The sequence below is a fragment of the Puma concolor genome, chromosome E2 (genome assembly GCF_028749965.1).
Source record: "Puma concolor isolate L17-30 chromosome E2, mPumCon1.1.hap2, whole genome shotgun sequence".
Lineage (NCBI taxonomy): Eukaryota > Metazoa > Chordata > Mammalia > Carnivora > Felidae > Puma > Puma concolor.
Window position 1 is genome coordinate 48538059 of NC_141681.1, and position 17776 is coordinate 48555834.

Below are 17776 nucleotides of genomic sequence, written 5' to 3' on the forward strand. Positions count from 1 at the left end.
AGCTCAGTCAGGATCCCCTCAGAAGGGGAAACTGCTAGCTGATGGAAAAGTTCAAGAGCTCCAGCTAAGCAATGGTTTCACAGGTGTAATAATTTTTTTTAAATGAATCAAGCCATATATTTGCAATTTGTATATCATGCCTAAGTAAATTATATCTCAATTAGAAAAACAAAATCCCCTCGACACTCCCAGGCTCACCACTTTTTCAATACTTTAGAAATCAATTTAAACTTTCTTACTCATGACATCAATCAAAAGGCCAGAAGGGCACCTGGGTGGCTCAGTCGGCTAAGCATTTGACTTCAGCTCAGGTCATGATCTCATGGATCGTGAGTTCAAGACTTGCGTCAGGCTCTGTGCTAACAACGCGAAGCCTACTTGGGGTCCTCTACCCCCTTCTCTCTGCCCCTCCCCCGCCCCAAGAAGTAAAGGGTCCAAAGAAGGGGATGAGGCACTTCTAAACACACACGGCAAAAAGGGAGCATGTGCAATGGAGGTGGACAGAGCATGAAGGGGCTGGGCATCAGAATAACAAAGCCCCCTCCCTGGGCCTCAGTCTCCACTTGTGCCAAGATCTTTGCTGTGGGGGTGGGTCCGACAAAGGCAGGACAGTGGGGCAGACAGAAGGACAGCTTGGAAGCCCAAAGGCCAGGGTCCTATTCCCAGATTTCAAGCTGAGACCTGGAAGAGGAACAGAGGCCAAGCATAAAAGGTCTGTGAGGGAAGAATGTGCTGGGAGAAGGGAACATTGGGGCAGAAATACCACGACAGGAAGGAGCCTGGAAGGGACCTGGGGAAGGGAGCCAGGGAGAGACACAGGAGATGGACTCACATTATGCACGACCTATAGGCCACGTGGGAAGATGACTTTGTTACTGGGACAATGGGAAGCCCTGGAGAGTTCTAGCTGAGTGTGAAAGGGTCAGGTTGAAGGTTTGAAAGGATCCTTCTGGCTGCTGAGAGAAAATGGTAGTTTCTTGACCTCTGACCCCTGCATCAAGCACAGGGCCCGGCACCAGTGCAGGCCTCAGTGAACATCTGTTAAAAAGGACTGAGACACTGGGGCGCCTGGGTGGCTCGGTCGGTTAAGAGTCTGACTTCGGCTCAGGTCATGATCTCACGGTCTGTGAGTTCGAGCCCCACATCGGGCTCTGTGCTGACAGCTCAGAGCCTGGAGCCTGCTTCAGATTCTGTGTCTGCCTCTCTCTCTGCCCCTCCCCTGCTCATGCTCTGTCTCTGTCCATCTCAAAAATAAATAAATGTTAAAAAAAAATTTTTTTTTTTTTTAATAAAAAAAATAATAAAAAAAAAAAAAGGACTGAGATACTAACATTAACCACTCTGGCAACAACAGATGTTGGCGAGGATGCAGAGAAAGAGGATCTCTTTTGCACTGCTGGTGGGAATGCAAACTGGTGCAGCCACTCTGGAAAGCAGTGTGGAGGTTCCTCAAAAAAGTAAAAATAGAACTACCCTATGACCCAGCAACTGCACTAGTAGGTGTTTACTCAAGGGATACAGGTATGTTGTTTCAAAGGGGCACACGCACCCCAATGTTTCTAGCAGCACTATCAACAATAGCCAAAGTATGGAAAGAGCCCAAATGTCCATCGATGGATGAACGGATAAAGATGGGGTAACTATATATATACAATGGAGTATTACTCGGCAATCAAAAAGAATGAAATCTTGCCATTTGCAACTACATGGATGGGACTAGAGGGTATTATGCTAAGCGAAATTAGTCAGAGGAAAACAAATATCATATGACTTCACTCCTATGAGGAATTTAAGATACAAAACAGATGAACACAAGGGAAGGGAAGCAAAAATAATATAAAAACAGGGAGGGGAACAAAACATAAGAGACTTATATAGAGAGAACAAACAGAGGGTTACTGGAGGGGTTGTGGGGGGGGGGGGCTAAATGGGGGAGGGGCATCAAGGAATCTACTCCCGAAATCATTGTTGCACTAGATGCTAACTTGGATGTAAATTTAAAAAATAAATAAATGATTAAAAAAAAAAAATGAGCCACCCATAGTCCACAGAGCTGTACTGTACGCTTAAGACTTAATTAAGGGGGTGACATCGGGGCGCCCAGGTGGCTCAGCGGGTTAAGCATCTGCCTCAGTTTCGGCTCAGGTCAGGATCTGACAATTTGTGAGATCAAGCCTGCATCGGGCTCTGTGCTAAGAACACAGGGCTTGCTGGAGATTCTTTCTCTCCCTCTCTTTCTGCCTCCTCCCACTTGTTCTCTCTCTCTCTCAAAACAAATAAATAAACATTAAAAAAAAAAAAAAAGACGGTGACACCATATTAAGCATTCTTTCTGTAATAAAACAAAATAAAAAATTTAAAAAGACTGAACAGACCCCTGAGTGAGAACCGCCGTGCCCCTGTGCTGTTAAGTACACCACGTCCACAGCTTCCCACTGTCCCCATTCTATAGACTTGGAAAGCAAGGCACACAGAGGTACAGGGGCTTGACCAAATCCAAACGCTTTGGACACCCTGAGGCCTTCAAAGCACCATGAGATATTCGGAACGTGACCCCCAAATACCATCTGCCAACCCACACTCACCCCCAGCTCCTCCCGCCATCTGCCCAAACCCCCTCACCAGCAGCCTTGGCAGTCTTCGCTGCCATCTTGTTGGACACGGTGACTGAGATCTTGGAGGTGCTGGTGTCCGGCCGCCTCGGTGGAGTGCCGGGTGGGGAGTCACGGTTCAGACTGTTAGCAATCATTCGAGAGGCAGCTGCAGGGAGGAAAGGCAAGAGTCCCATCGTCCCTGGGATGGAGGCCAGGACACAAGACAAGCCTTGGGACTACATGGGGAAGGGGCAGCTGGGGTCCCCCTGTAGCTGCACTGCCATGATGGGGATGCTTAGGCGTAAGCCAGTCTAAACAGGAGCTAGCCCGCTCCTCACTGCCTGGGGGTCCTTCCTGAGGGCCTAGACCAGACTGGTTCCTGTCACTCTTCACCCAACAGTTACCCAGCCCTGTTCTGAGCTCCTCTCCCAGCTCCACTTCAGCCCAGCTGGTCTGGGAATCTTCTTCCCCCAGAAGTGTGCACCTTCTCAAAGCACATGCTGTTCCCTCTGCCTGGCATGCAGTTCCCTGAGTACCAACGGGCCTTCTCTGGCTCTTTACTCAGGTCTCCTCTCAGACAGCACCTCCTTAGAAAAAGCTTCCTGGACCTCTCCATCCCCTCTACCACCCTGACCCTACGCAAGGCTCTCTTTTTCTTCGTAGCCCTAATCGCTGCTTGACATCAAATTACACGTTTTTGTTTGCTGGTGGGCTCTCCCACGAGCATGCAAGCCCCATGAGAAGACAATGCCCATTTATTTCTGTATCCCTAGTGCCTATCACAGCTTCTGGTGCTTTAGAGGTCCTCACGGAACATCTACTGGCAAAGATGAACACTGTCACTGAAAATCCCAACATCCCTACCAGACAGATCTACTGCAAGCCAATTTTACAGACGAGGAAATGGTGACTCCAGGAGGGGATCACTCAGCCAGTTCCCTAAGCAGTGGTGGGTCCGGCTCCAGTTGGGCTGAGGGGAGATAAGCGGTAACCCCCTTCTGGGGATGGAGGATGGGGGTGAGGGCAGGCTCTGGCGCCCCTGTCTTCTTTGGAGCATAAGGAGGGATTTCAGGGTGTGAGGTGGGAGCTACAGCATGCTCTAGAGGGTCAACCCCAGCATGGGAAAGACACGGGTCTTGTCTTCAGAACAGCTGGTTTTAGGGCACAGGTTTCAAAAGCTCTTGGGGAAGCCCTGCAGGGGAGGGAGGGGGTCTCCATGCCGTCCCTGCTTATACCACAGTCCCAGTAATCCCCAGACCCTCCACCAAGGGCTTTCAGATTTGGGTATTCCACCCTACCTACTCCTCAAAAGTCCTTTCTTTTTCTGCTATGTGCTCTCTCTCAAAACCTGCTCAAGTTCCCCATAATGACCCTCAATACGTTATCACAATTATATATTACTTGGTTGATTTTTTAAATTATAACTATAGCATACAGAAAAATCCACCAAACCCATAGAGACCACTTAACAAAAAGTGAACTCCCACATACCCACCACCCAGGTCAAGAACTGGAGCCTTACTGTCACCCGGAAGGCTGGGGATTGGCCCTTCCCAATCAGACCTCTTCCCTGCCCCTCACCAGAAAGAAATGGCCAGTTTTCAGCCCTGCTCACTCCCCTGGTAACGATCGGTATACACCCCTCCACAATTTCCCCAGGACATTTCTTCAGACAGCTCTGAAGCCGGATAGGGGTGGCTTTCTGACCAGCTGTAAACCACCTGGCTGCACAGAATCTGTCCTGGGATGATCATCGGGATGTTCTGCTATGAGAGGTAAGCAGCTGAGAGGCCCTGCCTCTTGCAGTGTACCCAGAGGGAGATGTCTTGCTTAAAAGGGATAAGGCATAAGATGTTTTGTCACGACAGGTAAGCACCATTTGGGTGGAAGAAAAACAACTATCTTCGCCCTAACAAATTTGAACTGTAGTCAGGTGTCAGACACATAGATACAGACATGCGTATTCAAAGGTGTATATCATAAAGTGTATAGAAGTGAGTGTACCAGGAATGCTTCTCTGGAACATTCTTCCCCACCCCTTTCCTTCTTTGCCTGCTTCCTCTATTCCTAACTGCCTATTTTCTCCACGAGCATTTTTGTTAGTTTTAATTTTTTTAACTTGTTTGACACTAAGACATTCAAAAAGGTATAAAAATAACATACTATCTGATTTCATTGATGTACATTTGAAAGACGAGCAAAAAGACTAAAAAAATAGATCATCAATGCTGTTAGAAATCAGGGTCAATAAGGGGCACCTGGGTGGCTCAGTGAGTTAAGCGTCCGGCTCTTGGTTTTGGCTCAGCTCACGATCTCACAGTTTCGTGGGTTCAGGCCCCATGTCAGACTCTGCGCTGGTAGTGCGTAGCCTGCTTGGGATTCTCTCTCTGCCCTTCCCCCACTCACACTGTCTGTCTCTCTCAAAATAAATAAATAAACTTAAAAAAAAAAAAAAAAGACATCAAGGTAATGGGTACCCTGGAGAGGAGGGGCGGGTAGTGATGCTGGTCATGTTTCAGTTTCTGGATTTGGATGCTGCTGGCTACACGAGTGTTGCACTTGTGAAAAGTGATTCGGCTGTACCTTTATGATTGGAACCCTTTTCTGTGTGTAAGTTGAGGAAGACTGCTGCAGAAAAGAACACCAATTTTTTCAGCCTCCTCTGTCCATGCTTTTGGGTAGGCACTGCCCACACTGATTGTGGGCTTAGCCACGTGACTGGCTTTGGCCAATGAGACAAGAGCAAGTGTTATACAGGCAGAAGCTTAAGAGATGCCTTGCACACTGGGATCTGCCCTCTTATGCTGTTCTGGGGAGCCCTACAATCAGCACTGCGTGGACAGGCCCGGGCTAGCCTGCTGCAAAATGAGAGACATGTGGCCAAGTCACCTCTGTTGGTCCAGATGACATCAAGCCAACCACCAGACGTGAGTGAGGCCATCCTAGATCACCCAGCCTCAACCAAACTGCCAGGTGACCACTGAGATCAGCTGAGCTGACCCAGAGCAGAAGTGACCAGCCATGTCATAAAATCACGAGAGATATGGGGCGCCTGGGCAGCTCAGTCGGTTGAGTATCCAGCTTTGGCTCAGGTCATGATCTCACAGTTTGTGAGTTCAAGCCCCGCGTCGGGCTCTGTGCTGACAGCTCAGAGCCTGGAGCCTGTTTCGGATTCTGTGTCTCCCTCTCTCTCTGCTCCTCCCCCACTCGTGCTCTGTCTCTCTCTCTCTCTCAAAAATAAATAAAACATTAAAAAAAAAAATCACGAGAGATAAAAGCTTGTATTTTAAACCAGTTTGGGGCTTGTCAAGCTAATATGCATATTAAATTTCTAAAGTTTATTTTTCTTAAAAAAGGTATCACACTGCTAAAAAATCAAATGTATAAATACCATTCTCACCATCCACGGATTCCATATTTGCAAATTCGCCTATTCACTATAATTGATTTCTAACCCCAAAACCAGTATTTGTGGTGCTTTGCTGCCATTCACAGCCATGCGCTGAACAGTGAAACACTCAAGTCACCCAACACACACTCCCAACTGAAGTCAAACAAGGGGACTCTCTGCCTTTAGCTCTCACGGTAAACAAGTATCCTTCTCACGGTCTATTTTGTATCCCCTTTTTACACTTTTGTGCTTTTGGATAGTGATTTTGCTGTTTAAAATGGCGCCCAAGCAGGGGCACCTGGGTGGCGCAGTCGGTTAAGCGTCCGACTTCAGCCAGGTCACGATCTTGCGGTCCGTGAGTTCGAGCCCCGCGTCAGGCTCTGGGCTGATGGCTCAGAGCCTGGAGCCTGTTTCCGATTCTGTGTCTCCCTCTCTCTCTGCCCCTCCCCCGTTCATGCTCTGTCTCTCTCTGTCCCAAAAATAAATAAACGTTGAAAAAAAAAAAAAAATTTTAAAATGGCGCCCAAGCATAGTGACAACATGCTTTCTCATATTCCCAGGTGATGTGCCTTATGGAGAAAATACATGTTAGATTAGCTTCGTCTAGGCAGGAGTCACAGTGCTGTTGGCTGTGAGCTTGATGTTAATGTATCAACAATGTATTACAAGTAAAAGGTCTCTAAACAGAAATACACATAAAATAAGATCTGTGTCGAGGAGCCTGGGTGGCTCAGTCGGTTGAGCGTCCGACTTCGGTTCAGGTCATGATCTCACGGCTCTTGAGTTCAAGCCTCGCGTCGGGCTCTGTGCAGACAGCTCAGAGCCTAGAGCCTGCTTCTGCTTCTGTGTCTCCCTCTCTCTCTGCCCCTAACCCACTCACATTCTGTCTCTGTCTCTCTCAAAAATAAATAAACATTAAAAGAAAATAATAATAAGATCTGTTAATCAACTGACAAAAATGTTGTGACTAGAGGCTTACAGGAACCTAACTTTGTACTTCCTCTTGAAGCAGTGACTCAATATTCACTAATTCAGAGGTCACAGTGACGTTATGGAGCAGAACTACCACCAATGAAAATCGACCGGACATATTGCCACCTCACTACCCAGACTATTTTTTTCCTAAGAGAACCTCAGATGGCTTTGTTTCACCTCTGCAGATTTCAGGTGTATGCCCTCTACAGCTGAAGCGTATGACTGAAGGAAAGGAACCCTGGGTAGATGGGACTCACCACTAGAGGTGCCTCGGCGAATCTCGCCTGGGAGGGGGCTGGGGCTGCAGGGCACGGACTCAGTGGCGGCTTTGCACATGTCCTGTAAAAATATAAATAAATAAAATAATGGGACACCAGGGTGGCACAGTCGGTTATGCCTCAGACTTTGGCTCAGGTCATGATCTCACGGTTCGTGAGTTCGAGACCCACGTCGGGCTCTGTGCTGACAGCTTGGAGCCTGAAGCCTGTTTCGGATTCTGTTGTCTTCCTCTCTCCCTCTCCCTCTCTCTCTCTCTCTCTCTCTCTCTCTCTGCCCCACCCCATTCGTGCTCTCTGTCTCTCAAAAATAAATAAACATTAAAAAAAAAAAAAAAAGGTGCCTGGGATACCATGTGGACAAGGATAATCTGAGAAATCTGAGTAACATAGGGGGATCAGAGCCTGAACTGCTACAGGAGAGAGTTCAAAACATTTCACTCCTAACCATGAGAAAGCATCAGACAAACCCAAACGGAGAGACATTCTACAAAACAACTGACCAGTACTCTTCAAAACCGTCAAGGTCATCGAACATTATCTGGGAAGACTATGAAACTGGTATAAATCAATGGGGACTTAAGAGACAGAAAGAGACATAAATAAATGCAGTGTGGTATATGAAACAGAGAGAGGACTTTAATACAAGAACTGATAAGATCCAAGTAGTCTGTATTTTTGTTAATAGCAGTGTCCTGATGTTTATTTCTTAGTTTTGACAAATGGACTGTGGCTACTACGAATGTTAACATTAAGGGAAGCTGGGTGAAGGAGACACAGAAACTTTCTGTACTGCTGTCGGAACTTTTCTGTAAATCTAAAATCATTCCCAAATTTAAAAGTTTCAAGGAAAAAAAAAAAAGTGTTGCCCAGTGACCTTCTCTGTGATAACTCAAGTCCCTGACGTGAGAAAGCCATCACGGCGGGGGCCTGGCTGGCTGGACAGGTGAAGGCCCGTCCCTGGGTGGGGGAAGCAGCTACCATTTGGTAAAGTGGAGTCTGAGAGCACCGCTCTAGAGCCAGTTTCCTTCTCAGTCAAGTGGAGTGAGCAGGAAATGAGTTAAAATGGATGAAGGATGGAGACAGCACCTGGCAGGCTACGGTAAGCGCTCGGTAAATGTCAGCTATCAAAGCTCAACAAGCTCTTCATTCCCAGTGTGGAGCTCGGTGCCACATACTATCTGGTAGGTGGCCACAGCAGCAGTGGTGTGGGAGAAGCCTGTTTCAGAAGATTCAGGGAAGTGAAGATCACTAGTCTAGGGTCACTGTAAGTGGAGGGGCCGAGAATGGAACAGCCATGTTGTTGGCCAAGTCAGCACCTGGGTCCTAAGCGGGGAGCTCCTGTCCTGGGGACAGACAAGAATCCTGCTAATGATGTTATTGTCACGGGGAAGATGAGAACCAGTAATGGTAATAGAGAGCCTTTACTGAGGCCCTACTGTTTACACTGTACTGGGGCTTTATTTAATGTAATACAACTACTTTGCAAGATAGGTCTGCCTATCTGCATTCTACAAATGGAGAGAGAGGGACGCCTGGGTGGCTCAGTCGGTTAAGCATCCGACTTAGGCTCAGGTCATGATCTCGCAGTTCATGAGTTCAAGCCCCGCATGGGGCTCTCCACTGTCAGCACAGAGCCCGCTTCGAATCCTCTGTCCCTCTTTCTCACTGCCCTTCACCCTGTGTGTACACTCTCTCTCTTTCTCTCTCTCTCAAAAATAAACATTTTTTTTTTAATGTTACAAATGGAGAAAGAAAGGCTCAGAGAGGTTAGGCAACACGCCCAGTGTCACACAACAAATGGTGCAGCCAGCCTTGGCGCTCAGGTCTGCCTGTCTTTGCCTCCAAGCCTCCTGCTGGCTCTGCTACCGCTGCTCCACCGCGCCCTAAACCCGGGGACCAAGGGGTGGGGTGGGACACCCACCTGGCGGTGCACCACCTTGGCATGCTTGAGGATGGCGATGATGTCGCCCACCACAGTCACGCCCAGCTCATTCATGATCTCTTTGTTGAGATCCAGCAGCATGCTCTTCTGGATCCTACAGGGGAGGGTGAGTGGTGAGGCCGCCAGTGCGCCAGGATGGAAGGGCCAGCCAGCTCCCATCTCCCCCCGCCCCCCCCCAGGCTCCCCCCACCTCTCCCCGCCTCTCTCCGCCTCTCTCCAGGTTCAGCTCTGTCCCCTCGGGCCCCCTTACCTATTATCCACAAACATCACGGCGTAATTGACAGCAGGCCCGGGAGGAATGCCGGCTTCCTTAAAGAACTGGATCCACTCGGAAGTGGCTGAGGGGTGGACAGGGTTCATTATTCCCATTGTTCTCTCTAGAGAAGAGCAGCCGAAAAGCCACAACAGCAGCCACAACAGCAGCAGCTCCCACAAATTAAATGCTCACCGCATGCCAAGCCCTGGCTGAGCGCTTCACGCAGACAGTGGAACTAGGCCCGCGACAGCCCTGTGAGCTCAGCAGCATTAGGACTCCCACACTTGGCCAATGAGGACACTGAGGCAGGGAGAGGTTGGGCAGCTGGCCTCAGGCCACATCGCTAACAGGAAGCAGAGTCCCCAACCCATGTGCTGCTGTACCGCCCTTCTCCTTATAAGCTCTACCCTGCCCTGGGATATGACCCGCAGTGGCTGTCCCCATGCTTGGCCAGTGCCAGGTTTCAGGGAGCTGGGACTCTGCATTCTCCGCCCTGGTCCCCATTGACAGGCCCAGCTCCAGAGAGTGACAGGATCCACAGGTAAATGGGAAGAAGGGACACAGAGCTGGCCTGTGAGCATCAATAAAGCCCTCTCCTCACTGTAGGAGCAGCAAGTATAGGCTTTGGAGCTTGGGTTGAAATTCTGGCTCTGCCACTTCCGGGCCAAGAGACAATGGGAGGTTAACGCCTGGTGTCTCAGTTTCCTCATCTGTGAATTTACGATAATACACTCAGTAAGTATTTATTGAGGACTGGCACAGGCCAGGTCCCATTCCAGCCACCGGGGATACCGCAAGGCACAAGACAACATCCCTTCCTTCATCGAGTTCGAATTCTAGTGATAACACTAACATCCTCAGATCACTGTGCAGACTCAATGAGAAAGTCCACATAAAGGGCCTTGAATGACACCTGGCCAGGGGACAACATCAACTCATAGCAGCTGCCATTATTATTAGTAGTAGTATCATTATTATTACTCTATTATTCTACCACCATTACCCAGGCCAAGGTCAAGACCAAGGCACCCACCCATGAAAGTTTATTGTCTGGAAACTTCTTTGTTGGCCTCTTGGGTGTGACTTTCAAACTAGGTGTGGCCAATGTGTGTTAGATAAGATCACTAATTCTAAAAGATTTTTTTTTTCACGTTTTAACACCTCTGAAACTAAGATCCACCTCAGAATCAATGGTGTGCCGTGGTTTTAACTGGTGAAACTTTTTCACCAGTATATATATGGTGTATAGGTATATAGCATGGCACCCAACAATCCATGCTATGTTAGATGAGAAGAAGTCTGCTACTGCTAGGCCCATTTTGCTTATCAGACAACTGAGCCTCGGAGTGGGGAAAGAGAGTCTGGTCTTGGTGGCCATCCAGAACTCAGGCCAAGCCCAGGGACCACTCTTCTCCCAGGGAGGCCCCTGCCCACCTGGCCACAAGCCCATCTCCCCAGGACTGAGGCAGGTGAGGAGCTCATGCCCTCAGGACTCCCCCACCAGCCCAGAGAAGGGGGGCTTTTGCTGCCTTGCACAGGCACCATCCACCTGCCCAGGCATGGGGCCCTGGGTTCTGTTAGCCAAAAGCAGGCAACTTTGTCTAAATATCAAAAGGCACCACAAAATGATTCCATTTATATGAAATGGCTGGAACAGGTAAACATCTACAGAGAACTACAGAGACAGAAAGTAGATTAGTAGGGGCGCCTGGGTGGCTCAGTCGGTTAAGCGTCCGACTTCGGCTCAGGTCATGATCTCGCGGTCTGTGGGTTTGAGCCCCGCGTCGGGCTCTGTGCTGACAGCTCAGAGCCCGGAGCCTGTTTCAGATTCTGTGTCTCCCTCTCTCTCTGCCCCTCCCCTGTTCATGCTCTGTCTCTCTGTCTCAAAAATAAATAAACATTAAAAAAAAAAAAAAAGAAAGAAAGAAAGTAGATTAGTAGTTTTGAGAGGCCGATGAGGAAAAGAGAGTAACTTGACTATCAGTTAATGGGTATGGGCGTTTGGGAGGAGTGATGAAAAGGTTTTGAAATTGATTGTGATGATGGCTGTATACCTCCGTGGATAAAAACCACTGAGCGGGGGTGCCTGAGTGGTTCAGTCGGTTAAACATCCGACTCTTGATCTCAGTGTTGGGAGTTCAAGCCCCATGTTGGACTCCATGATAGGTGTGGAGCTTACTTAAAAACACAAAACCATTGAACTGTATAAAATGTGAATTGTATCTTAATTAAACTATTATTAAGGTTAGGGGGAGAGCCTGGGTGGCTCAGTCAGTTAAGTGTCTGACTCTTGAATTCGGCTCAGGTCATGATCCCAGCGTTGTGGGATCAAGCTTCACATCAGGCTCCACGCTGAGTGTGGAGCCTGCTTAAGATTTTCTCTTTCTCTCTCTCTCTCTCTCTGTCCCTCTCCCCTGCTTACATTCTCTCTAAAATAATTTTTTTTTATTTTTTTAATGTTTATTCATTTTTGAGAGACAGAAAGAGAGACAGAGTGTTAGTGGGGAAGGGGCAGTGAACTAGGGAGACACAGAATCTGAAGCAGGCTCCAGGCTCCCAGCTCTCCGCACAGAGCCCAAAGCAGGGCTCGAACTCACGAACCATGAGATCACGACCTGAGCCAAAGTTGGACCCTTAACCAACTGAGCCACCCAGGAGCCCCTCTCTCTAAAACTAATTTTTAAAAAATCTTATTAAGGAGGAAAAAGGTGCCACATCACTTGGGGGTAGCTAGCTGCCTGAAGCAGAAAGTCAAGGAACTGCCAACATCCCCACATCAGGCCCCCACCATCATTTTATGTCCTACTGAAGAGGAAAATATACTGCCAATAAAATGGTCATAAGCACCCCCATTTCCGAAATATTAAAGATGGGCAACAGCGTGGGTCATGGACTCAGTGAGGTATGGCTTGCTATACACACCAGGAGACATTCACTAGAATATTCACAGCAGTCGGTCTGTAACAGCCCCAACCCAGAAACAATGCAGTAGCCACGGACAGAGGCAGGTAAACAAAGGGCGGCCACGCACACAGTAAATACGACACAGCAGTGCAGACGAGAGAACCACAGCTACACACGGCAACAGAGGGGATGCTCAGATGTTGTGTGGTACAGAAGAAGCCACACACAAGAGAACACAAGGCACGATTTTGTTCCCCCAAGCTCAAAACCAAAGTCTAAAGAATAGGAATATTCTCATTGGTGGTACGACTATAAAAGGCAAGGAGAAATGATCACAAAGATGAGATAATGGTTGATTCCATCTGGAGGAGCGAGGGGGTTGCGACTGGGATGGGCTCTGGGGAGGCTGGCAACATTGTATTTCTTGGCCTGGATGGTTCGTTTTTAAAACGTTTGTATTGAACTAGAACATACACACATACAAGGGTACACATAGGTCGATAATTTTCACAAACACACACGCCTGCAGACCAGCACCCAGATCCAGAAATAAAACATTTCCAACATCCCAGAAGCCACGCCCACCCCCCCACCCCCAACTCCCTGTGTAGTGGCGTCTCGAGGGCAACCACCACCTTCTAATGGTACAGATTGGTTTGGGCTGTTTCTGTGCTTTACGTAAATGGAATCGTGAAGGATGTATTCTGATGTTCGCTTCTTAATTGCTCTTCCGACGTTTTATGTACTTTTCTAGATGCACAAATCTCAAAAAATTGCAAAGCTGCCAGCTGACCTCAGTGCTTGGGCAATCCCAAAATACGGGCTTAAAGAGAATACAGAGACACAGCTCATGAGAATAATAACGGCTAACATTTGTCAAGAACCATGCCCAAGATCTGATGTGCAACAAGCTCTCTACTCCTTACAACATCCTAGGATGTAAGGAACTGTTAGTATCTCCATTTTATAGGTGAGAAAACCCAGGCGCTGCTGGACTTCATGACACAAGTTCTTTAAGGCTAGACCATGCTGTCCGGAGGCCAACACACAGAGCGGAGAGGCCCTGGCCCCGCCTCCACGTTCCTCAGGGTACAGCTGTTCCTGCCAGTGACCTGGCCCTCCCTCCCCCACCTCGTCTCCCCTCACCAAGGTCATACCTCAAAAAGGACAGTGGGGAGAGGGAGCCCAGAGAGAAGACCACAGACTCACCCATAGTCACTGAGACCATTGTCTCCCTGGCCCTGGTGCTGCTCCCGGGAGCCTGGAAGACAGAACGAGGGGAGAAGGGCCCATGAGTCGCCACAGGCTGTGAGTGTACGTACGTCCCTCCCTTGCTGCCTGTCGGTCTGCCTGCCAGAGAAGCGTTCCTGGGCTGGGGGCTCACAGCCCAGGAATAGCCTGGAACAGCTGGCAGGAAGTCAGCCTGGGATAGAGCTGCCACCACAACTATCACTGCTGCCTGGGACAAGGCCCAGGGACGGCAAATGTACGCAGCTCTGTTCCCACACACCTCAAAAGTTTCTGGCTGGAATGAGCAAGGAAAAGAAAGAAAAAGAAAACAAAAGACACCCCTGCTCAAGACTTTAACCGTAAATGCCCACTAGTCAGCCGTTCCCAAACTGCTTCCTGACAACCTACTCTGCGTGTGGCACTATTCTAGGAGCTAAGGATACGGAGGGGAACAAAAGCACAGAGTGTGGCATCTAGGTGGAGACTGGGGAGAGGGGAAGACAGAGAAGTAAACAGGCAGAACAGATAAGGATACGGTGAGTCAGAAAGCCTTTGGTGTCATGGAGAAAACCTGGAGGACCAGGAAGGGAGGGGCTGCAATTCTAAACAGGGGGAACAAGGGAGACCGTTCTACAGTGACATTCAGAGACCCGAAGGTGGAGGAGCGAGCCACGCGGTTTTGTAGAGGAAGAGTGTTCCGGGAAAAGGGACAGCAAGTCCAGTGCCCTGAGGCAGGAGCCCATCTGGCATGTGAGGGGGACCGCACACACGGAGCCGTTGAGACTGCGCTGCAGTGAGTGAGCGGAGGGGAGGAGAGGAGGGGGAGCTGAGCGCAGACAGGTGGCCCACCGCCTCACGAGGGGCCTCGGAGGAGAAATGGGAAACCAGTGTCCACTTAGGTAAGACTGCAGGTGCCCGGAAGCTGTTAAAGACATACCAGCACCAACGGAGGAGACTTTCCCCTGAACATGAAGAGCAGGGCTGAAAGGAAACTAAAAGGGAAAAACTTCCTTGCCTGATGGGTCCACATCATCGGTCTCCAGGACCACTCGTCCCACGCTGCCCGGGCCCAAACCTCCCACTCAGCCCTCCTGTCCTTCTCCAGCCCTGCCCTCTCCTCCAGCCCCTCTGCCCTCTTCTACCCACCTCAGCCCCCGATTCTGATCCTTCTCCCTCACCCCTTCTCGGCGTCCTCCACAGTCTGCCCCTCCCTGTCCCCATTTTGACGGTACAGGAGAGACAGCAGAAGAGTAAGGGCCCTGGAACCAGACTGCAGGGTTCAAATCTGGCTCGACCACATGCTAGCTGTGTGGTCTTAACAGGTTACTTCACTAGTCAACCTGGCGTCTTCATCTGTAAATAGGGACAGGGACGGTCCAGATGGTACTACCCTTGAAGGGCTGCTGTAAGGCCAGGCGAGTTTCTATGCACGGGGCACCTGCGGCAGTGCCTGCACATTCCAACTCGTCTAGAAGCAGCGGCTGTTCTTATCTCCCAGGGATCCCACCTTAGCCTGTCCTCTAACACCCAAGGGCTTTGCCTGCCCCCCCTGGTTTTCCCACAGCAGGTCACCTGGGCCCAGAATGCTTTCTTATCCTGTCCTCCTGGCAAGCTCTCCTTCACTCTGCTTGCCTGGCCACCTGCTTTGTGAAGCTCTCCTGAAGTCACCAGATGTGAGACTCTCTCCTCTACCTCCAGCGGGGGTTCATCCTGACCACCTCTGGCTTTGGTTGCATGTCTTATTGATGAACGTGACCACAGACATCACTCTGCCCCATACCTGACTCCTAAGATCTACTTTCCCCTCTGGATTTTGCCACTGGCCAAAGACCGCACAACCAGCATCTCTCAAAGAGCAGGGCATGGCAAGGGTTCGATATGTCAGACAGGAAAACAAATCTCACATACTGAGCACTGACCATGCACCAGGACCGGAGCCAGGCATCGTGTCGACACCTCACAACCTCCTCATGACTGAGCACTATTATTAGCCCCATCTTAATCGATGAAAAAAAACCGACTCGTCGAGGTATAGTCATTTACCAAATGCCACATCTAGCAAGTGACTTTACTGGGATTTGAAAACAAGTTCTCCCGGATTCCAGGGCCCATTCAGTAGCTCTTGTTGAATGTTTCCTCGGCAGGCACTGAATATACACAGCTCAGTGTCTCCCCACAACCACCTGGGGAACAAAGTTAAAATGATCCCCATGTTTGTTTGTTTGAACGTTTTTTATTTTTGAGAGAGAGAGAGAGAGAGAGCGCGCAAGCAGTGGAGGGGCAGAGAGGGGGAGAGAGAATCCCAAGCAGGCTCCATACCATCAGCGCAGAGCCCGACGCGGGGCTCGAACCCATGAACCACGAGATCATGACCTGAGCTGAAATCTGGAATCGGACGCTTACCCCACTGAGCCACCCAGGCGCCCCTAAAACGATCCCCACGTTACAAACGAGAGTGGCAGGTCCGGGATCACACAGCAAATAACTATAAGCCAGGACTTGAACCCAAGTCAGTCCAATGACTATGATTTAACACTGGTTGAGCGATTACTACAAGCCAGGCACTGTGGTCAGTCTTGGCAAGGTTCCAGTTAATGCTTACCAGAAGCCTTTGAGTACTGGTATCCTCTCCCTACAGCTGCAGAGGTCACCCTGCTGGACTCAATTGCCTCTCTCCTTCATTAAAAGCCCATCTCCAGCGCTGACTTTCTGAACAGTGAAAATTGGAACGTTAATAATAGAAAATGACAATTCCCCAAACTCAAGAAATTACCATGTATCAGACTCCCTTGCTAAGCCCTTTTTTAAAAGGCTTGGACCTAAATCCTTTTACCACTTCTGAACCCTGACCCTGGGGCAAGTGGCTGAACCTTTCTGGATCTCACTTCCCCTCAACTCTAAAACAAGAAGGATAGGAGTATCTATTCTTACAGTGGTTAGAAGGATGAAGCAAGTTCATAAACACCAAGTGCTTACAACAATGCTTGGCAGGAGATAAGTGCTATGTACATACGCGTTAAATAAATGCACCTTCGGTGAGCTAGAGAAAGGGTAGGACAGTCACTGACTTTTGTCAGTCCCGTGCCAAATGCGAGTGAAGAACAGAGTATAACTTGATAGGGTCCGTGGCATTGTGGAATCGCAAAGCACAGGTTATTTCAATCTCTTTCAGCTTCTGTCTACAATTTAATAGACTGTTCTACTTCCGCTGCATTTTAGGTTAAGTTTTCCTTCTTTTCACAGCCAGCAATGCTGGTTTTCCATTAGTACAGCAATGCAAAATGTCCATCTCAAGTGAACTGACTGGAGGAAAATGCATTAGTGGTTTTAAAAAAAAAAGAAAAACTTAAATCTAGGAGATCCGGCAAAATTGGTCAAATAGGAAGTGGCAGGACGTCGATTTGCCCAATTCCAGATTCCAGTTTTTCCTATTGCTGTCTCTGGGCTTCCTCCAACCCTTTACTCCCTTGCAAGTCCCAGCTACACCGGTAACTCTCAGAGTCATTATTATCATAGTCCCAATACATGGAGCTCTTACTCAATACTGTACGAAGCCCTGTGTTAAGGGATTCACATGCACATTTCATTAGCATCCTCACAACGACTCTATGATATTGGTACTATTAGCCCTCGTTCTGCAGATAAGGAAAATGAGGTTCAGAGAGGTTAAGGCACAGGCTCACTGCCACAAAGCTGAGCTGGGACTTGAACCGAAATCTGCCGGCCTCCAATTTCATGCCCCCACACCCAGATCTTCCATGCCAAGCGCAAACATTTTCATCAGTACAGTACTAACAAAAGTATAGTACGAAGTGTGCAGTGTGCTAGGCGCTGAACTAGGGTCTCCAACATGCACGAGCTGAGCTCTCACTCCAACCCAGAGGGAGGATGCTATGCCAGATTCCGGCCCCCATTCTACAGAGGAGGAAACTGAGGTTCAGAGAAAGAAGTCGTTTGTCCGGGCCGCACAGCGACGCCGAGAATGACTCCAGAACCAGAACGCCATCCATCCCTTCCGCATCCGGCCCAGTCCCACCACCCATGGCCCGCGCCTCACCTGACCCTCCTTGCCCGCGCCCACTCGCGCCGCCCGCCCTCCCTCCACGGCGGCGCCCACTCGCGCCGCCCGCCCTCCCTCCCCGGCGGCGCCCACTGTCAGACCCTCCTCCCTCGGCCCGGCTGCCCGCCCCGGAAGCACCGCCCCCA

The 17776-nt window shown here is 49.4% G+C and overlaps 1 protein-coding gene and 1 long non-coding RNA gene across 8 annotated transcripts in view; one reads left to right on the forward strand and one right to left on the reverse strand.

Moving 5' to 3' along the window:
- CE2H19orf47 (chromosome E2 C19orf47 homolog) overlaps positions 1-17717 on the reverse strand; it is a 37063-nt gene extending 19346 nt beyond the window's left edge. For 5 of the 7 annotated variants that reach the window (XM_086689799.1, XM_086689798.1, XM_086689796.1 and 2 more), the window contains exons 1-7: positions 17628-17717; positions 16173-16279; positions 13550-13601; positions 9431-9518; positions 9160-9274; positions 7218-7299; positions 2623-2760 (exon numbers count right to left, since the gene is read on the reverse strand). In XM_086689799.1, the coding sequence (XP_086545925.1) occupies positions 2623-2760; positions 7218-7299; positions 9160-9274; positions 9431-9518; positions 13550-13568 (442 nt within the window). In that variant the 5' untranslated portion in view covers positions 13569-13601; positions 16173-16279; positions 17628-17717. Of the gene's footprint in view, positions 1-2622; positions 2761-7217; positions 7300-9159; positions 9275-9430; positions 9519-13549; positions 13888-16172; positions 16280-17627 lie in introns of those variants that run through there. The other 2 variants (XM_086689795.1, XM_086689801.1) reach the window with 2 other exon arrangements.
- LOC147573604 (uncharacterized) lies at positions 4104-7336 on the forward strand. Its single transcript, XR_015244870.1, has 2 exons — positions 4104-4369; positions 6995-7336. It is a non-coding gene; the product is annotated as an uncharacterized LOC147573604 (long non-coding RNA).
- Positions 17718-17776: the final 59 nt, after the last annotated feature.